Raw genomic sequence first — 22689 nt, forward strand, 5'->3', positions numbered from 1 at the left:
ATCTTAGGTAGGTGACGGGTGCTACTTTCTCTTTTCTGAGTGTAACATCAACATACCTTTTGACATGTTGTCAGGGCCTCCTTCCAAATATCCATCGCAGAGCGAGAGGCAGAGAAAGTCTGGTTTACTTTAACCTGTTATGCAAATGAAACACTTTGTTTTCTTGTCATGAGATCCAGTAAGCTCAGATGTCACTAAAATATGTGTGTACAGTATGCCTGTGGTACTTTGAAAAAAAGAAGCTGAATTGCTGTTAAGTGAATCGCATAGATAGCTTATATTGTTGTTTACTTATAAGTCATTAAATGTATATTTTTCCATTTACTTGGGAGGCGACATGATTTAAAATTATAAGAAGATAAACTATACCGTTTTTTCAGAATGTATCTCTGCTGATTTTGGTCAGGCGAGTTCCCCAGTCCTCTGATCACGTCACTCTCTCACCATTAAAGTTGCGTCAGTCATGGTCTCGCTTTCTAGCACATTTTGTCGCCGCCTGCTTCAGATCCAAACCCGACACTGACACCAAGCACTGTAACGAACACTGTAACTCTGTACGTCTGTTTGTGGAGGCTGCTGCTTCTCAAAGATGTCATTCATTGGGCAGCTACAGTATGACCCAGAGTAGGAGGTTATCATGAGCACTCATAATCCTGGATCTTTATATTTTGGAATGTTGAACCTTTTTATTTTGGTAAACAAGAGAAAAAACGATTTATTAGATTCAATAAAATGCAGTACTACAAAAAAAGAAAGTAAAACCCTGCTCTTCTTTTTGTAATCGGCTTGATTTTGTTCTCTTACAGCCAACTTTACAGGTTGGCATATGGTTGATTTTCACATATAAATGATAACACTCATCTGATAACAGCAATGTATAATACTAACTCACACATAGCTCAGTATTTAAAATGAATTTAATATCTCAAAGGTTGACTTAACTTTTCCTCGAGGCTTTACATGTACATAATGTACATTACATACATAATTACATTTACAGTAATGTACTAAAATATTTCATGAAGACATTTTGTTTTCATAAAAAACAAACTAATAAAATGGAAATGTAAACTCACTGAACTGTACCAAGTGATAGTCAAAAAGACTTTATCTTTAAAAAAGTTTAACTATCAAATAATTTAACTGTTGAGTGCGACATTTGTTAGACAAGTTCCAATAGCAAAATTAGCAATTTGTATATAACTCTGAATCTTAGCATGATGAATAAATGTGTAAGAAACAATACAATGAAAATGCTAATGACTTAAAAGAAATTATTTTAAAGAAAATAACCAGTGTTAACAAATGTATATTTCAGTGGAATCTCTGACTTAGAAAAAAAGAACAAACAAAATCACTGTTACACTTGCACAAATCTTTCAGGAAAGATGGTTTCTTTTGCAGCTTCTTCAAATGGCAGAGGCTCAGTGACATGCAGGGTTATGATCCTATTTCATACTCCGCTAAAAACGGTGTATTTGATTTTTATTACAGACTTCCTTAACCTTGTAGTGAGAAGCTGATGTCTGGAGATTGACATGGATTTACCAGATTAGTTTACTGATACAGTCTTTATATCTTTTAAATAAAATACATTCATCTCTGTCTTTGGAAACAATAAATACTATACTTCTCTTTTACTATAAATCACATTTCTGGGGTCATGATAATTTTGAAATATATATATATTTTAGCCTCTTGGCCTGTTTGATTGAGTTAAACATGTCACAGGATAAAACTGCCTCATCTAAAAGACTTGAGCAAATGTCATATCTTATTCTGTTAATTGTTGCTTCTTTATTTCTTGCATGATTCAGCACTGAGTCTATTTTTTGTATCATGTGGAGTTCAGCTGACAGGAGTAAACAGATGATTATATTGTTTCAGTTACTAAATCTATTGACTGTAGTGTAAACATGTGTCTTTGCTGCATGCAGAGCTAAAACGTATCCTTCCATAAAGCACCAATAATACTAAAGAGTGATGGAGACTGGCAAAGACGTTTGTACGCAGCTATGTCTTAATATAACCCAGTTAACTAGAAGCTGTTAGTAGAATTAGCGGAACATTTTAGTCTTGGAAAAAAGAGCTTTATAGACTGTCAACTGTAAAGTGTATGCGTGAATACATTCATGTATTCATATTTACTGTATCAGTGCAAATTGTATCGTATGTAAAACAAAATATACAGTACCTTTGTCCAAACAGAAACAGGGCACTGAAACATACAATAAAATATAAAAACACGCACAAACAGAAGCTACCATTCTACAGTTTGGCAACACATCATTAGACCTTTGCCTCTCAACAATTAAGAGCTTAACAGTAATGCCGATTGATTATCAATTCCAATGGTATGATACTGTACAGTGGTGCAGTCAATACTGCACATAAATGTATGAAACACTTTCTGATACAAAAATATTACTCTAATGCAATAAACTTTGCATTGGAAGAAAAAATAATCTATGAACACCAAAAGATAGTCATGATACAATACATAAACAATCAATATGTAAAGAAATAAATAACTTATAAACAAGTGCAAACAACAACAACATTTTTTTTTTGCAATATTGCCATCACAGGACAAGATTTCCATTTTTACATTCTGGCTGAGCAGCACAGCTTCCCCTGACATCAGATCGACGGAGGCGGACGCGTCCTCGTGTCCGCAGACGTGAGTGAAGCAGGCGGTCATCTGCTGCCTCCGTGTGGACAGTAGTTTTACCGCTTGTGAATGTCACACAGTCTTCCGTGCTCTTAGCTGATCTTTTGCAGCAGCTTCTCTTCTATCAGTTCAAACTGCACGCTGACGGACATTTCTGCAATGAACCGGTCACATCCTTCCTTGCTCACCTGTTTGCAGTATCGCAGGTCGATGTGACATATGCTTCCACAGCGCTTGAAATAGGTCAGCGACTGGTCTGTGACCCTGTTACAGACTGCAGGGAGAAATGGGGTTAGGAGAAAAAGAACAAATGATGCTTAGCGCGTCACCTACACTGACATAAGCTATGACACGCATGGATTAATCAAGCCGCTATGATATTCTGGGATGTGAAATCCTCATTATGGTGGGCAGTGTTTCAGGATACACGAGGAGCCAGACGGCCAAATTGCATTTTGCCTTTCAGTAGTTTTCATAATAGCCCTTTGATTCAATGCTCTTCACATTTTATGTTTTTCAAGTATAAGATGTGGTTATTTTTAGCAGCCGTGCACCTGCAATACACGGATTATAATTATATATAAATGTATTTCACAATTTGTGAATAATTGCCATGCCTCTGAACAAAACTACAACCTCTCTAAAATAGTTTATACAAAAAATAAACCTTAAAATTATGAAGGTTTGGTTTATTGCAGGATGACTGCATTAGTTTAAATGAGGTGTGCTCTAATAAACTGGCCCACTTTCCCTCATAAAAATAGAGGTGTTTACATTTATTTTCATATTGTACCTTCCAGACAGAACTTTTAGTATCAGAAGATTTTTAAATTATTCTCAGTTGGCAACTTTTTAACAATGATATGACAAAATATTCACTGTGCTGAATTGCACATCCGTCCAAAGTTCAGGTTTCACCAAGTTGATTTTCAACCTGTGACGGCCGAAAAAACTGTCACTGCCTGGAAGGACATAAAATAACACCAATAAAGTAACTAAACTAGAAGGTCAAATACTTTCTTTACGTCTATGGAATTGATGTATACATTCATTGGAAGTTCAGGATTTAGCCCTTCGGGGGAGCAAGTCAAATGCAGGCAGACGAACAGCCAACAAAGACAGGCTCCTACCTGACAGGTTGATGTCAGTGAGCGAGTCTCTGGTGGTCGTCCCTGCAGCAGTCAGGATGTTGACGGACTGGTCCGTGACGTGGTTGCAGTAGCTGAGGTCCAGCTTGGACAGCGAGGGCATGTAACGTATGAGGAGGCGCAGAGACGTGTCTGTGATGTCCAGGCCCGCCAGCCGCAGGTCCTCCACATTACGCAGTTTACTCCTGTTGTCCAACTGACCTAAAGAGTTGTAACCAGATAAACATGTGAATATTTCTGACCATATTAATGAGCTTTGTGCAAGAAGACAGGCGTTTGAGACAAGTATCGTGTTGTATGTGTGGCTTGTTTCTGAAGCTAGATGCGGTTTATTCCTTTGTGCCAGTGACCTCTCTTGTTGTTTAAAAACTGTGGAAAACACATGAATGATCCACAACGGTGCACTGAGTGACATGTTCCTTCATTAGGATTAAACATTTGCATCGTAGTTTATTTGTTTGTTTAAGTCCCAGTAAAAGGGAAGTTAGAAGGTTTTCAGCGTCTGTAACGTTTGGTGTGTGAAACGGAGAAACGGAATATTTGAGCGGTTTAGTTACAGGAGGGATTTAATTAAAATCCTTCACATTTGATGCGTGATACGGATCGACTGTCGCTCCGCAGAAACCTCCCCTGTTGCTAAAAGTTGCAGGTTGATTCATGATATTATTGCTTGAAACGGGTTGGTACGAGCTAATTTAAGCACACGCCATATTTTGTTTTAAAGGAAAAAAACATGATTGGATTTTGATATAAAAATAGAAAGAAATAATTTGTTTGTAATTTTCTTTGCATATATTGTTAAATATTTGCACAATATGACCAGAATTATTTTCCCCCAATTAAATCTCGACTTCAATCCCTTATACACCTTCCTGCTATAATCACTAGGGCAAAATGTGTGAAATAGTGAAAATAGTCACAAACACTGCTGCCCAGCGCTTGAAGAAATTATTTATCTGTTTCTTAAATTAAACTACATATTTGCAACCTTTTCTTTTGTACATTTTAGTATATATAAGTTATGCATGCAATATCCACTCCTCGCATTAATTTCTTATTCCAAATAATACTAGTGACTTCCTATGGTAATAGGAGTAATAGGAATAATGGCTCACTCATTCAGCCACTAGAGCTTCAGGCTCTTCAGACAGTGTGTGTGATTTGCAGGTCAATACCTGGCCTGTTATCTGTAGGAGGCGACAGCAGGTCCCTCATTTGGGCATCTTTCAGTCCCTCAACCCACTGGACATCCAGAGTTCGCAGAAGAGGACAGCTGGAGGTGCAAAGAGCAGAGACCGCCACCCAGGAGCATCCCGACAACAGCAGCACACGCAGACCTGCAGAAAGAGCGGGAACATACAGAGCCTCATGTCAGACATCTTCTACATCAAGATACAATTCACTGATCTTCTGTACATGATAGAAAATATGTTCTTTGTGGCCACAAGCAGCATCACAGCAAGCCAAAAATACTGCAGACTCTCATTCAGTCTGTTGAAGAAATGTGCCCTATTTTTCAGTTTTTACGTCTCCAGAGTTTTCGTTAATCTGTGGCCACAAAATAAACCAACACAGAAGCAGTGAGTATTCTCATCTAATTAGCTGACTGATCCAGCAAAGACATTTAGAAGCAACAAAGAAAACCGTCTGAATTCACGGAGTCTCTGGAGACACAATTATCCATGTTGAGGATCCATACGAGGTCATATGAGAATTGTAACTCATTAAAAACTACAAAAAAATATTCAAAACTTGAAACGGTTATTTGACTGTCCTTAGTACAAAAAGTGTTGTAGTCTTCACCGAGGTAAAAAGGTTGAAGAGGAAGTCACATGGTTCTAACAGATACCAATGTAAGGTGAGTCTTCCTACCTACAGTCAACAAGTTAAACTTTGTTTCTTTTTCTAGAATTTTCCTTTAATAAAACCCTCAGTTACACGTAAACATGTGCCTTATTGCCATTCATAAAAAGACAAACACAGTGTTGTGCTGTGCTGGTTGAATGTTGTTACCTGGCAGTCTGTTGATGAGCCAGCTGAGTTGTTTTTTGGAGATGTTGGTCCAGCTGAGGTCCAGAGCTACCGGCTGTCTCCGGATGATGCCGCTCAGCATGAGAGGAGTGATGGACTTACATCGGTTCAGATTGACGTGCTTCCAAAGCCTCTTGTCGCAGCACCTGGTGAGACACGGGGCCGTTATCTTACAGACGGATGTTCTCTAATGAAGTGTGGAGGACGTGTTTTCAACTGCGCAGCACACGTTGTACTCACCATCTGTTCCAGGTCCTGCAGACACGCATGCACACACAAAGATCTCTGTGAGTCAAGTGACTGAACACTGTCATCCACGTCTCTCTTCGCATCACGTGTGCCTCGCCGTCGGTCAATGTGAGTCTGTCAGGCGGAGGACTGATGGGAGGGGGCCGGATCACATGACGCTCCATTTGGATGCATTTTGGCGGTGACCGGCAGGGGAGTGGGCGGGGGCAAATGGGTGTGATCTGTGTGCCTCGGTTCCAGCCCAGTGGCGAGTAACCGCGCGGCGTCTCATTCACCTCCCTCCCGCTGCGTCGCAGCCAGTCGCCCAGGTCGCTGCTGCCGTTTATAAGGGGCCATCGAGGCTTTTGGTCCTCTACTTCGTTCTCGGGCTCCGTTTTTACAGGCCTGTGGTTCTGATTGGTCAGGCCGTCCTCCGTCTTCAGGGAGCGTCTGTTGTGATTGGCCGAACCGTCCTCCGTTTTAAGGGCCCTGCGGCTCTGATTAGTGGTGGAGTCCTCTGCTTTTAGTGGTTTACGGATCTGATTGGTCACGGAGTCCTCATTCTTCAGCGGTCGTCGATTGTGATTGGCTGAACCGTCCTCCGTCTTCACTGAGCCGTGGTTTTGGTTGGAGAGGCAGTCTTCTGTCTTCTGAATCTCCTGGTTGAACTCTTTGCTCAGCTCTTTGTTGGGGAGGCGGCGACGCTGATGGCGAGCCTTTAACTGAGCAGAGTTCCTCTCCTGTGCTTCTCCTGATTCACTGCTCGGTCCAGCTCTGGGAGAGTTAATGGATTGTTCGCTCTGTCTGGCTGTAGATGTTCTTAGCAGTGGACTTAGCAGGACCTTGGCTTTGTCTTCTGCACTGCTGTCTCTCTCTTTTTTCACTGTCTCTTCTTCCCCTACCTCCTTGTCTTCTGATTGGTCCTCGTCATCATATTCATGTTTCCCCTTGAAATTAATCCTGTCCAAAGAAAATCCATCTTCTTCCTGATCCTCCTGGTCATCGTCTTCGTCGCCGTGATCATTTTCTGTCTTGATTTGCCGCAACAGCTTCGGAGCCAAAGGATCCTCAAGTTTTGAAAGCTTCTTCTAAGAAAGAATATAAGACAAATAATTGTGTTTTTAAAGCAGAATTTAAGGATAGTTTTTGCATATTTCAGTTCACTGAATGTTCAATTCTCAAGAAAATTGAGCTCCAAATTATATATATATATATATATATTATTATACTATATATATTATAACAGTTTGACATTGACAATTAAAAATACAACCACCCAAAACAAACAACTAATCTTTTTGTGGCCCTTTTGTGCAGATTTTAATATAGTTGTTTATTAATTTTGTTCTCTGATCTTCTTTATCTCCCCCTTTTGTAATAGTCACAATAAACTTCACTTTGTGACATTATTGTTCTTTCTTTGCAAATTAAACACAGCATGACACTGTGTTAGAAAGCTTTGCAAAAAACATCTTCTGCAAATTGAGTTGATCCAGCTGCCAAGGAATTAAAGATGCACATTTTCTGTTTTTCTGAACAATTAAAGTAAAGTGTAAAGCCACAAAAAGAATGAACCGCTGAATGGACCTTGCAGTGAAATTATTTTGTCAACTCCTGTTTCCAAGGTCCAAGGTCATTATTATTGCTATGTAGGACTCTCATTCAGTATAACTGATGAGATGACGGTCTTACCTTCTTTTTCACAATTACAGGTTCATCATGGGTGTCAAAGAGCTTCCTTTTTTTCCTCAGTGGGTTGTCCTCTAGCCTTGGTCGCAGCGTACCATCCAGAGACAGCAAGGGTGGACGTTTCTTTGGAGGCTCTTCCTCTTTCCTCTTCGGGATTTCCTCCCGCTCTGCCTTTCTCTTCACAGCAGACGTGGTTGTCAAAGCAGTGACAGTTGCTGTGGCCAACATCGGTGGGTCCGGCTCCTCTTTTGAATCCCGGTTTAGCCGTGGTTCTTTCAGCAGAGAACCAGGAAGGTTTGACGCGTACTTAAATCCTGGCCCCCTTTTTTGCTTTGAGGCCAAAAGGTTAGAAAAACAGAGAGCACAACTGTATTTCTCTGGTTCTGAGTTTCTGAGACAGACTTAACTTTTGACTCAATCATTTCATGATTCAGACACATACAGATACTTACTTTTCCTGTTTTCCCAGCATGATTGCACTTTGGGCACTCCCAGCAGTTTGGCAATTCATCATTGACTACTCCGTTTGAATCTTTCACCTAAACAAGAGGAGGACATACAGATCATGACTTACAGAGACTTCTCTGCCTGACTTTTCTACCCCAAACACATTTATTCGATACAAAACATGCAACAATTAAGCTATCATTAATAAACGCAACATCTGATTACTCTAACACAAATTTCTAGTTGACAGATGTTGTGGTTTGGGTTCACCAAATCTGAATTTGAACTTGACCATCAATAAGCTGTAAAATCCCGACTGCAACTTGTGCGTTTGGCTGCATTTGCTTCATTCAGCATTAACATCTATATCAGCACCACCTCCACCTGATTCGTCACTTTGTCGGACGACATTCAATACGTACTGATGTTGACTAATTTACCTTAAGACAGTTAGGATGAACAATCTCATTGCAGATGGAGCACTCCATGAGCATAAGGTTAAACTTCTCCTCCTCATCCTCCACTGTGTCCTCTTTCCCTGCCTCTCCACAGACGAGACACACTGCTGTGTGTGGCAGGACAGGCTGCAGACAAAAACAGAGGCTTGAAGATGAGGCTGCTGTATCAAACTAATATCCTTTTTAGGAACAATTGCTTTTGGCCACAATTGTGCTTGACGGACTGTTTAACTCACACTGTCACTCACAACGTTTCCATTAATTTAAGGTTCAATTACACGCTACACTCAAGTGAGTTAGCTTTCTGCGATGCTTTGTGTACATGTTAACTGTGGATTAAACAGTATATTGAGCCAATTTATACGGTTGAGTAAGACATGTTTTGTTGTTGACGATGTCTTGAATTGCCTGTCACTGTTGCTCTTTCTTTCTGAAAGTCTAGTATTTCATAGTCTGCCACCACCATTTATATTCAACGTTTTGTTTTATTTGCATTTCATTTTATTCAGTGAATTCAATGTCATGAACTTAACAACCTGCTAATTATTTGTTGATTTAGCAAACAAGCTGGTTGCTGGCGTGTTCTTAGAGTTACACAATATTATTAAGTGTACGTCAAGAGTGGGTTGAGCATATTGACATATCATCTTAAAAGTGGGACACAGTAGCTAAAGAGCTTCAGACTGCAAGTGTGGGATATTGGGACAGATGCCAAGTCTCTCTCACGCTCTCGTTTATTGTGGTCATTCATTCAAACTGAATCTTTCTCATTGCCTGTAAATGATGCAGAAACAATCAAACCAATCTCTCTGCATGTCTTTGTCCATGGTGCTGAAACATGCAAAGGCAGTCTTTGTCTCTCTCCTTGGTCTGCTGTGACTCCTGCTACAGCTGCTGTACATACTTACTTATATTGCATGTGTTACTACGATAGCAACCATCTGAAACACCCTAGTAATCACCCTGTGCTGCCCTAGCAACTTCACAACCACATGGACACACCCAAAACCAAGTATTCAAAATTAAAGGAAAGCAAAGAAGATTTGAGATGAAGAAATTCAAGAGGTTTGAGATTTGAAGAAATTAGTTTAGAAAAGTGATACTACTCACATGTCTGCACGCTGAATATGTAGCTAGAGCCAAATAGCAGTTGGACGTGTTAATCAGCAAGCTTTTGAGTTACTGGTTTTAACCTTTTGAGAGCCTTGTTTTCAGTCTTTATGCTAAGCTAAGCCAATCAGGTCACCTGCTGGCTGTAGCGGAGAACATTATGAACAGTGAACTTACTGCAATGCACTGCCTCATGATGCAGGACTGCTTCATGCGGCCCGGCCCACCAAACTTCTTCATGTCTTTACAGAAGTGGCACTCTCCACACTCTGTGCGCAGGCATGCTTCACACTTCCGACAGCGCGTCCTTCTCCTCCTGGCTCCAGATGTTCCCCGACCAGCTGACAGCTTGACTGCTGATGCAGGAGAAGCTGCCATCTTAGGTTTCGGCCGGTTGGGAGGCCGGGGCTAAAAGGATAAAGAGGATACAGTGTTGTGAACCTAAACTTATAAGGCAACACATACATACAGGTATCTAAAAGGTCAGATAAATGAGTTTGTTGCGTTAAAGATAGATATATTATTCAACAAATATTTAGCGACAATATGATGCTACAATGTATGCTACTTAAATATAGTTAAGTAGTCGAATATGTCAAATATAAGTGCATTCACACAATACTGTGAAGAAAATGTGTAGAATGTAATGTGTCAAAAGCAGCAAGCATCAATATTATCTTTCACAAAGAAGCCTGCAGATGCTTTAGAAACATTATTTCTCTAGGTACTAAATCATAAACAAACATTTTGACAATTCAATATTGTTTTTAAACCAAAATATCAGATTTGTGTGATCGAAAGTACTGAATCGCATTGCATTTCAATTAATAATGGTGCTTTGGCTCAATAATAAGCATTTACAATCATGTACATATTCTATTCAATTGAGCAGGGGCCAGTGTTATGGAGGATGTAGGCAGTAATCCCTTATCCTTTCTTTGCTCTTTGTAACCCTGGGTCAATATATCCTAACACAAACACATCCATATATTAATATATACAAATCAACAAACACAAATTTGATGATGTTTGTTGTTTTTTTTCCATCCATGGCTGTTAAAACACAGGAGAAAAACAAACAAATTAAGAATGTCCCTGGGGCCATCTTCCAAATTTAGCACTTCACTTGCTTGCATGTTTCTACTTCAAAGAAAAGCTGCACTTACAGCTACATATCACACATGAAGCCATTATTCTGCGTTAGGAGGGCATCGACTGATTTACAGCGGTACACATTAAATGTGCTCTATTTGATAAAACTGGGTAATGTAGATGAGATGCTTTTGATCTCCATCATTATTGTTCTAGTATTATTCATTCTGCTCCTCCTCAGGCTCAGAGCCCGACCGCAACAACATATTCTTACCGTGAAAACCACATGTCAAAGAACTGCCAACCGTGCCGTGTGAGAAAATATGTAGTAATGTGTGAGATGAAATAAACAAGGAGAAGGAGTGCAAAAGACTGCAGCTCTTGGAAATGAAGATCAGATTTCTTTAGTTACATCGGCAGTGCAGATTCTCCTGGAGTCAGCATAGCAACAGCCACGTCCCATTCCCTAACAGAACAGTCTATGACACACTGACTTGTAACCAATAAGAACTGTAATGACACTCTGTAACAGAAAGGGAAAGAAAGCTCAATATTAGGCACATTACGATAATTTATTCTAACAGTAGCCATGAAATAGCCTGACATAGGCAGTCAGATATGTGTTTACCTAACAGGATTAGAGTGAGATATTGGGGGGGTAGGGCTTGTGCAGTCTGCACCGGACTGTGCTGGGGTACTCAAGGGGATTACAGGCAGGAGGTCTGCTTCAGAAGAACACTGGTATGAGACCAAATATCCAAGGAAAAGACACACACCATGATCTGTAATTTGCCACTTCTTACAAACATGTGGCAACCAAGCTGCTCATGTCAGATCACATTGAATAACATGTCTGATTACACCTGAAACCTAAGCTGCAACTGCATGTAAGAGGCAAAGGAAAAGATACTTCAGAAAGCTGTCCATATTGTCCCCTTAATCTCCCCATCCACTATGTGAGTGATCTCCAAAGCAGATCGTCTGATGTTCAGAATAAAATTAACAAAGAAATAAATTGATTATCACTCTTAGTAACTACTTTCTGTCTCAGGTTGAAGTGTTTTTATTTTTCAGCGTAGCATTAGTAGCTGTAGTATACACACCTCTTCACTGCACATAATATACACGTTTCCTCAGTGCAAGGACAGTACAAGTAACCAACGAGTAATTCACTGGCTCTTCGAAGCTCATTCAGCCGGGAAACATGATGAGAAGCAGATTGTAATGCTCATTGACACTGGCTTAGAGCCTCTGAAGCTACTGTGGAGAACAGTGGAAATCAATGACTGTGGATATACTTAACATCACCTTAAACACACATGGAAGACAGTGCATACCAAGCACAGATTGCAGAAACAACAGGACATATGGTTTTATCAAAAGCTGAAGAAATTCAAAATCAGATACACACAACACTGTGCTTTTGAAAGCCGTGAACACTGTCCTATTTTTTATGACATTTCTTAATTTATTATTGCTTCTTTTTTATACCACTGGGAATATATGTGGGAAAAATGTATTTGCAAAAATAATGTGTTCACAAGTTCTTGAAGGGTTTATTTTCTTGTAGCTTTAGAGGCTCTTTGCATGTTGTAAAGTTGATGCTATATTTGAAAAACAAAGACAAAAACATTTGATTTCTCTAGTACACAGTATGTTGTGTTTAGCCCAGATTTTACATATGACAAAAGGAAAGTGGAACAAGTGTTACACACCAACTTGAGTAAAACCTCTGGAGAGTATAGTTACTCAGAAGCTGAGGATGGTTGACTGAACAACAGCAACTGTGTCGATCAGTAGAAACACTGCAGAGAGTATGCAGAGCACGCTTTGGAGATATAGCTGGTATTAAATTAAGTATAAAGTTGTTCAGACTGGTGCTGGATGCTTTTGTGCTACACTCCCTAAAATCTAAACTTGCTCTAAACTTGTTCTTCAACATATATTACATCTTAGCCATGAGCCGAATTACATGATAATTGTGACACCAAGAACAGGTACACTTACATGACTGGAACAAACAGAACAGAAAATATGTTGTATTATTTGTAAAAAATAAAAAAGAGCCAAATGGACTTCTGCAGTCAATGTTTTTCCAATCCAAATGCGGTCAAAGAATGAATGTGAGGGGGTGTGGTTCAGAGTTAAGTAGAGCAGATATTCAAATTAACTTTCCACATTTCTTGTTGTGTAAGCAAATGTCTCTCAGCCATTTACACCGAACAATAATTACAATGCCTTTCATAATAACTGCTTTCTAATGAACACGTAACCTTTTTTTGGTTTCACACACATTCTTATATTTGTATCTCGTTACAACCAAACCATGAAAGATTAATCCTCTGCATCTACATGAATTTCCATTCCTCTGCTTTGAAACAACCAATAGCAGCCCTGAGGCTCTGAGCTATATAAACACAGCCTTCTCCTATTTCTGGTTTGAACTGACAAAAACACACAAGCATACACACGCACACACACACACACACACACACACACACACACACACACACACACACATACACACACACACACACACACACACACACTCAAACACACAAACAGCAAACCAATCAGAAAAACAAAAGGGCAAAAACCAAAGCCCAAGCACATAAACTGAATGAATGCATTTCTCTCCAGGAAGCTCCATTTCCTCGCTGCCCTGAGATGCTACACACTGCTCTGTCTGGCACAAGCATTCCTCTGGTGGCCTCACTATGCCTGCCTGCAGAGGTTTTGTGTGCTAACCTGCTCAGAGTCTGAATCGTAGTCCTCATCATCAGCGCTCAGCGACATGGCCATGGCTGGTTTTCACGCATCGTCCAGCTTACAGCAAACTGACATGGCTGCAGTCTCCTCCTTCTTCTACTCCTGCTACTGCTGTCTGGCCTACAGCCCTCCCTCCTACTCTAAAGCTCCACAATACCACAAGCAGATGTAGGAAACACAGACAAGCCTGCCTCATTAATATGGGTCCACTCCCAGGAAAACAGGAGGGGTGTTTAGAAGCGCGGGGCCAATGGGAGGCTACTGTGCATCAGAATATGTACTGGGGGTGTCTGCCTCTATCCAATGAGGAGACGAAATGCAGAGACGGCGTTGTCATATTCATGATGGGTATCACAGGGAGAGGAGCGAAGGCTCCACACAGCCAATAGAGCCAGATGGCATCTCATTACAAAAGGCAAACACAAAGAGGCCCCACTACCAGCAGCTGGCCTCTGGAGGGACGGGTGGGGGTGATCCAGAGGGTCCTTAAAACCCAGAGAAAATCGCCTCCATACATTCAGATACAACACATCCCACCCACCTCCTGTTGAGGCACACTCCATGCAGCTATATGGACAATCATTCATTATTTATAGAAAGTGTGAAGAATATATACAATATGAAAAATAGAGTTATCAATGTGGAACATGCAAACATACTTTATTCATATTTTAGTTAATTTTGGCTAACATTCCTTCACACATACTGTATTTTTCACCACAGTTAAATGTTGGTTCTACATGTTGAAAATGAACACTTTTTTCCCCTGGGGGAAATGAAGGAGGTAATTATTTTTCTTTTTAGATTTAGCCAATAAATGTAGAAGCCTTGATTTTGATTTTCTTACGGCCTCATGCTCCGCTCAAGAGACAATGAAGTCAAAAGATAAATCAAATAGACATTCAACACACTTCAGACTGGCAAGTATTCACAGCTAGTCAAGTCAATTCTTATATAAGACAATATATAAATTTCACATGAACTTTGTCTGAGGCCATTTTTTGTTCAGCACACTGATGGCCAAAAGGCACATGCATTAGTAGTACTTAAGTAATAAGTAATGAGCATCCGCACTGACTGAATATATATGACTGACAATTTACTTTTTTTAATTTCTGTGTAGGCACCTGTTTCTGTGTATGCAGTGAAATGTTGTGTATCTAGTCTGAAAAATATGTTTTTTTTCTATTTTTATATAGATATATATATATATATCTATATAATATAAAGCAAGATCATATTGTCAGTTGATTTTTAATAGTATGACATTACATTATTGTTTTATACCGTTACTGGTTTTGTTCTGTCACTAACCATCAGTCATCAGTGGGCTGTGGCTATATCATGTTAACTCCTTTAAAACATAAACTGTACTCCTGCCATCTCGATATGCAATTATAAAGGTAAAAAGGTTGTAGACAGTGCAATGAAAGTTAGCCTTTCAGGTCAAAAGTTCAGAAATGTTATGCACCACGAGTCAAGTGACAGGTGCCTGGGATCAAACCAGGCTCTGTATTCTTACCTTTATACTTTTCTTTGGCCAGTAAACAACAGGAACTCCAGTGATCGCTAATTTGGGGTCGTCATCAGCATGTTCTTTTAAGACAACCTAGAAAGCCACAGGGAACACACAAAAAGTATAAGAGGTCTTTGCCGTGTCTATTGAATTGGCATATAATGTGAAAATGACTGTGTACTGTGTCATCTTTTGTGTTTCTTACCTTCATGTCTTCCAGCAGGGCTTGTGGGTTCTCTATCCCCTCTGGAACACACTTCTTATTTTCAGGGAGCGACTCCAGCTTCTCAACCAGCGTCCTAAGTCCACTCAGTTCAAACTCGGTCAGGTGCATCCATTTACTCGGAGACTCCGAGGCTGGAGAGTCAGAGGGGGTTTGAGGGAAGTCCAGAGAGGTGGAGCCGGGATTACAGCTGTCCTCAGAGTCAACAGATAAAACAGCTTTGAGGTGCTGGCCCCTCCGGTTGTCAGGAGAGCAGGGTCCATCCTGGGCAGCTTTCTCTGGTTTTTCACTCTGGCCATCCCTGACTTGAGTCTCACATGAGTCCTCGTTCATGTCCTGACTCCTTGAGTCGGAGGAGGGGCTCTCTGTGTTTGCCTTGGTCTCATCGTCTAAAAGTGACAAAATGAGAGAGAAATTGTTGCGTCAAATGACTTATTTCCACATTGTATTTTTCTTTATTGGATGAATGGAATGGGTGAAATAGCAAAGAATGACTCCTATGATCCACATTGTACTGAATTGCAAGAACAGTAACCCACAGTGCACCCCTCCAATAGGGATGAGCAGCTGCATTACTTAATTTCACTCACCCATTAGTGCAGGCTCTTTGCGGATCTCCTGAGAAAAGTAGGAGCGTTTGGTAAGACAGTGCAGGTATCTCTCCAGGACATACCAGCATATCTCAAAGTAAAAGGGGAACCGGAACTTGGAATGAACCTGAAGACAGAAAAAAAAACATCAGTGTGACCATGAAAAACACTTAACATTAACATGCACAACTATTGTTGGCTTTTTGTAGTAACCTGATTTCTTAAATGTTGTGTAATCTTGCCCATGTCTACGCTTAACCAGAGTGCTGTCTGTGTTTTCACATGTGTGCATGAGCATGACAGAGACTTCAGACAGAACACGGATCAGTGGCAGCAACAGCAGCGTAAAGAGATTAGTACTCAATCACAATATGTTGTGCTCTATCACTTCATGCTCAGGTCTTTAGGGACAAACTGCAATCCCACAGGCTGGCCTAAGTTATATGTAATGCGATTATTATTTTTTGCAATAATACAGCTTTAAAACCTATTAGAAACACTTTTTTTATATGGCCATAGAGTTTCAGAATATGGATGTTGGTGTAGGAAGAACACCACTGATTACTTTTTAAAAAAATAACAAATAAAATTCAGAATCTACACATGAAGTGAAATTGCTTTCCTCAGTATAACAACTTTCCAAACAACTATTATAGATATTCACGTTGAAAGAAATGCACCTTTCTTTGATGTATAATCCATTACATTCACATCCCTCCATGCCCCTTTTATTATCGAGCTACAAATATTGTACAACACACAGATAAATATTGCTTTTGGGCTGCGACACATCTTCCTGACTGAAACATATATATTTGTTGCCACTCCCAAATATTTTGCCCTTCAATTTTTATCCCTTACTTCTCTTTCAATCTCAGGCAAATCAATGTCTCCGCCCTCACATCTCTCATTCTCCTGTCTCTCTCGGGTGAACTCTTCGCCTTGCCCTGGTTCTCCGGGAGATTGATTTGTCATTTATCTTAACGTATTGCAGAGCAGGCCACAGTTGAGCCACACACAGTGGAGAATCCCGCAAGGCTCTTACCTTCGTCCTATTCTCTATCTCATGGATGGTAAGCTGCATAGGAATGTTGAAGCTGTGCAGAATATTGCCTCCAAATACCAGCGTGTCCTCTGGAGTGTAGACAGCGTGAATCCAACCTTAATTACAAAAAAGTACAAGACAAACACAAAAGAGATACTGAACATACAGAGGATTCATACAAATTCACATCGTTGAGGAATACATCGTATAATAGTCAGGTAATGCCCGCCATTACTGTTCATCGAAGAGGCAGCTAATCTTTTCCTGCTGGCTACTTTAAAACAACCATGCCAACACACCAGATGGGATGAAGAACGTGAATCCTTGCTCAAGCTCCACTCGCTGGCATCCATCAGCTCGGTCTCCCAGGAAGATATCACTCTGCTTGCCTGTCAGGACCCAGTCCTCATAAAGGGCAAGGTTGTGAGGGGTTGGAGGCACGAGCCAAAACACCTGAGGAGAAGCAGAGGGGTTTTTATTTAGAGCTTATACTGTACAGCCGGTGCCAGGTTCGGTGAAATATCAACTCTGAAACTGTTAGAAACACTTTGTATTACCAGACATACATTTTCCTAATTTCTCCCCTTAACATTCACTGAAACTAAACCATATAAATGACGATTTGCTGCACAAAAAAGCAGATAAGAGACGAGAATGAACTTACTTTCAGTCCCTTGAATACGTGATACCAAACAGAGGTTCCGCCAAAATCGATGTGGAAGTCTGTGTAGCAGCCCTTCACACTCATCAAACAATACCTGTAAAAGGAGACAACAACAAAATTCAAAAGAATAATTTTGTAGATTGCCAGGATGTACAAGTCCTTAAAAGGAAAACACAGCTCAGCCAATTAGATGGCAGCGGCTAACTCAGCTGTGTTTTTGCTGAAAACAGCAGCTAAAACAGCACTAGAAATAACAAGAGCACTACAGCATAGAAAATTGATCACAATGGGACAGCTCTCCTCCTCTGGAAAATAATTGAGGAACGAGTAGCACTCCGAGACATAAATGGTTCAGTAAATTAGCCAGATGTGAGCAGCTCTGTTTATCTGACGAAAATCTAACCAAAAGGTGTGTACAAAAAAAAAAGACATTTTAAAGAAATCTATCCAGTATTATGTTGCGCATCCCACAGAAAGATGATATGATCAATACTTGAAACCAATAGTGAGCTAGTTCATCTGTAGTTAGGCTACAGTTAAAAAATCTAACAGCGAACGTCAAGGTCAGTCAGTTAAGATCCTGAATAGTGTGGCAACATTATGCCAAATAGTTCTGCTCCTTCAACGACACGATTTCCATAGCTTCCTCTTGGAGACATGCTGACTACCAGGCACCTGGTCGCTACGTTTCTAGAGGTTGATGCCAAGAAATGTCCCGAACACACAAAAAATAAAAAGAACAGAGAAAAAATACAGACAGGGGGGTTGAGATGTCCGTGATGATTGAGAGGGAATAATTTGATATGAATATATTCATAGTTTGGGGGGGAAATCCTACATTGCTTGCATGAGAGAAGATCACCATTATTTTCATTCGCAAATAATAATATGATTTTCTGTTTTTCGTGATCGATCAATTGGGAAGAAAATTGGGAAGAAAATGGCTATCACTTTTTCGAAGAGCCGAAAAGTCTCTTCAATTAATGTTTAGTAATACAAATATGTCTGTCTGCACCATCACCAAGCATCACTTTAGCAGAATAACAACAGCTTAACTAACCACGACTAGTGCCACTGAAATGAAATGTTGGTATTGGCTGAAATAATAATGGAAAAGATTTGTATCTGGGTATCTGTAAAACATGCTTCTAATTTATTCTATGATGTACAACCAAATCCCCTTTCACTTGCATTCATCTTACAATGAGCATTATCAAATATTTATATATATATATATTTAAAAAGATGAAATATAACTCAGCAGAGGGACTCTGAGTGATGGGAGGAAATATGAGCAATTGGGGTTACAAGGAAAGACACAATTGGTGTTGACTATGTACAAATGCTGTGAAAGCTGATTGGCTGAGAGGCGTCTGTGCAGTCAGACTGCAGCTGTTATAAAACCATCCTCCACTGTGGAGAACTCTGCTGCCTAGCAACAATCAAGAGCACTTACATGAGATGGATAACACCGACTGTATGCAGCGCTCTACAACGATAGAGTGATATATGAGACACTATGAGAAAAATGTTATTCTGTATTTACCGGCAAGGGAGCAGCAATTTCCGCCCAAAGTATTTTCTATATCTACACATTTCCTTACTTTTACTCATAGACTTTCACAGATATACAGCTCGGGAGAGATTGTTGTGAAAATCATACCTTTGCACTTTAGGGTACTTCATGTCTGAGATTACATTGGTGGCTTCTGTTTGGCTGTGTTTCAGATCGGGAGGCCACATGTTGTCCACCCAGTCGACTTGATCGACCTGTGAGAGCGAGCAAAACTGCACTTGTAACATCAATCACAGCGTTGTTCGTCAGACTTTCTTTTAATGTGGAACCAGATTTGTGACCTTCAGGAAACCTTTTATGTCATCGTACAGAGTGTGTTATGTTGTATTACCACTGTGGGCCGCTTGATGAGGTTCTCCAGCTTAGTGTGGCTGAACTCTAAGCTGATGACATTGAAGAGTTTGTCCCGCTCTTCCTCTGGTGTCTCGTAATAACGGACAAACTGAGCCATGCTCATTTCAGAGCCCTTCTGTGTGCTCACGTCCATAACATCCACAGACCGACGACTCCCTGCAAGCGACAGCCACAAACACAAGTTGACATTAACCTTAATAACATTAGCCATGTCATTAGCATGCATACCACTTGTCTGTAAACTTGTCAGAGAATAATCTAGCACGCTATTATTTCATTTATACAGAGCCAACGTGTATTGTTTTACCCATGAACAAGAACCTTCTAACGCGTGTATTTCCCCATCTTGCCCACTAGATGGAGCAACTACACCCCAATCCTGTTTTGACTTCATTCAGCTGCACTGAACTGTGTAAGAAAATTAAATTTGGAAAATTTCCTGATCAACTTGTTTTCGGCATACAAATAGACAGATAGATAAACATGAAGATTTCTTAATTAAATACTAGCCTAAAAAGGAGAACAACAAAAGTTGTCTACAACATCAAAGATAATACCATTGAAACAATAACAATATATACTGTTTATGTCGTTTGAAGATACAGTGACTATTACTTTTTGCCTGATTATTTTTGGCTATACATATAGTTTTGGTGCATACATACTAGGTGCAATATTTTACCAAAAATCTGCTTTTTGAATGTATAAACATTATTTCACTAAGCAAAAGTGTGGTTCTTTATGATTTAGCTGATACCAACCACACTACAGAATCCATCAGAATCCGGCATATGAACCATATGCTGTGAAAGTACATGTGATCATGGGACATAGGACACTTCAGATCATCGCCAATCTCCCCAAAATATAAAACAGCCTTATATTCTTACCCATCAGTTCTTATTCTCTGAATTAGAAGCTGGGATACTCTCTTCAACCACTCTAATGGCTACATCAGTAAACATACTTGCACACATTTGTTTGTGTGTGTGTGTGTGTGTGTGTGTGTGTGTGTGTGTGTGTGTGTGTGTGTGTGTGTGTGTGTGTGTGTGTGTGTGTGTGTGTGTGTGTGTGCGCGTGCGTGTGTGTATGTGTGTGGTGGCATCCTACTTACCAACTAAGCCTTTAATTTCACTGACTGTGAATTCTGGATCAGGCATTCTATGAAAGATAGGAGTTGATGTCACTCAGTTCACATGTATTATACCAAACGGTAAAAATCATGAACAAATCTAAAGTGGGTTAAATCAGCATCATGAGCACTGTCAATTATTATTCTTAAGAACTATCTGTAAGCTGGCAAATTCACAGACATGTTGTCTCACCTGACACCGAGTCCATCTTTCTCTTTGAAAATCAGTGGGGTCCTGAGAGCCTCCCTTTGCACGTATTCATAAGAGAAGTCTGCAAGACATTGAGTGTGTTATAGACAAAGGCATGGAAAGGAAAGAGAAAATATATTGTGGGAAAGACATGCATCTTGCTCATCAATTTTATTACAAACTATAATAACTGTAACAATAGCTAATCAAAAGGGAAAAAATTACATATGACACGTATGTGTTTTACTTTACCTTTACCCTCCATGAAGTGGACAAACGTGGCGCTGTAACTGTCACTGACAAGCTTTTCCTCCACACTGAAACCTCGGATGTTTGTAATTTCTTCAACATCGGACAAATCCTCATTTTCGTCGTACATCCTTCGGCAGATGGAGCGCTGCCATTAAAAACGAAATATGTATTTACCGTTAATTAACTCTCTCTGTCATATGGCGGCTCCTCCGCCCCCATAAACAGACAATATGATGGATGATATATGACATGTATTGTATTCTTAACTTTAAAACTGGAGTAAAGGGTCATTTTTTATTTTATTTGTTTTAAGTATGGGTTAGTATAACGTTATGAGCATAGTATAGGTGTTTCCTAAACGTGACGTCAAGCATAATACACATTAAACGAGGCTTGTCCTGGGGAAAGACAGGACGTTATACTACGTTATTATTCCACAATGTTTTGCAGGGTTTCACTGATCAATATGTTGGTTTATCTGATCGTCCGCTGAACTGCTACAAATACACAATAAGTCGCACCGTGTTAAATGAGAGAGCCATAGGTTTCTCTACGTGGCCTCAAACTTGAGCATCTTTATTACGCGACTTGACAAACGTCCCACCGTTTACAGCTGCGGCCGTTAGCTTAGCTCCCTAATTAGCTGTCTGCCAGCGTCGCTTCACAAGCTAACGTTAACAGACGGTAACTACACACCAGCCTGCGTCCGGATTCCGCACACGTTTCCACGGCCTGGGCCATCGTCATCTCGTCAATGTGTCCCAGCCACTCGCTTTCGGAAATGCATCTTCATGCGGAGTGAAGTTAGAGGAAAACACTTAGCACGCGTTTCAGGTTCAAAACAAGGGAACCATGTTTTTGTGTATTACGTCACCGCCAGGAACCAAAACATTGTTGGACAACGTCACGGCATGTTAGTTCACTGCTTTTCAGCTGCTTTTTATAAAGAAGAAACATGTCATCAAATCGCATCAATCACTGTTGTTAGTGGTCGAAAGGGAAAAGCGTAACATTTAAACCACTATTATTGAACAGTTCAGCCTGACGTGCTGAAGAAAATCAAGCGATACAATAGCTTGTGTTTATATTAAAAAAAAACATGTATTTATCTACTTTGATTCATTCTGATAGTAATACTTCATATTTCTATATGTTGGACGTTACTGTGTCAGGTGGGCGGGTGTAACAGTCGGCTCAACCGATCAAATTGACCGCAACGTATTTTGACACTGGCTCCACACTGGCCGTGTTAATTACATCAGTACTACTATAGGGCTGACTCGTAATCTCACAACAGAGGAAATGCAGCCGACAGTTGACTCAGGAGCGGATGTTCGCCACAGCGCGCGCTGGCTCATGGGTAATGTGGTGCAGGCGGCGCAACAACACGCTGAAGACCGGTGGCGGGGGGGGGGTAAAATAAAAATATCTTCCGCAGTTCCGTCAGCTGGCGAGTTGAAAGGCGTTGTACGTGTACAGTGTTGGCATGTTGGCCGCGTGTTTC

General features: G+C 40.3%; 1 protein-coding gene across 1 annotated transcript; it reads right to left on the reverse strand.

Moving 5' to 3' along the window:
- Positions 1–741: 741 nt before the first annotated feature.
- kdm2bb (lysine (K)-specific demethylase 2Bb) lies at positions 742–21926 on the reverse strand (the record flags this gene model as incomplete). The annotated part of the gene is made up of 22 exons (XM_079235674.1): positions 742–2945; positions 3802–4020; positions 4995–5156; positions 5833–5996; positions 6091–7166; positions 7771–8097; positions 8220–8306; positions 8655–8798; positions 9960–10190; positions 15166–15252; positions 15365–15771; positions 15973–16099; positions 17018–17133; positions 17317–17470; positions 17682–17775; positions 19138–19170; positions 19345–19451; positions 19589–19767; positions 20726–20772; positions 20937–21015; positions 21186–21330; positions 21882–21926. The coding sequence occupies 22 exons, from the start codon at positions 21924–21926 to the stop codon at positions 2764–2766; spliced, it is 4212 nt and encodes a 1403-aa protein (XP_079091800.1). The 3' UTR covers positions 742–2763.
- Between the last annotated feature and the right edge of the window lie 763 nt (positions 21927–22689).

The sequence above is a fragment of the Taurulus bubalis genome, assembly GCF_910589615.1.
Source record: "Taurulus bubalis genome assembly, chromosome: 19".
Taxonomy (NCBI): domain Eukaryota; kingdom Metazoa; phylum Chordata; class Actinopteri; order Perciformes; family Cottidae; genus Taurulus; species Taurulus bubalis.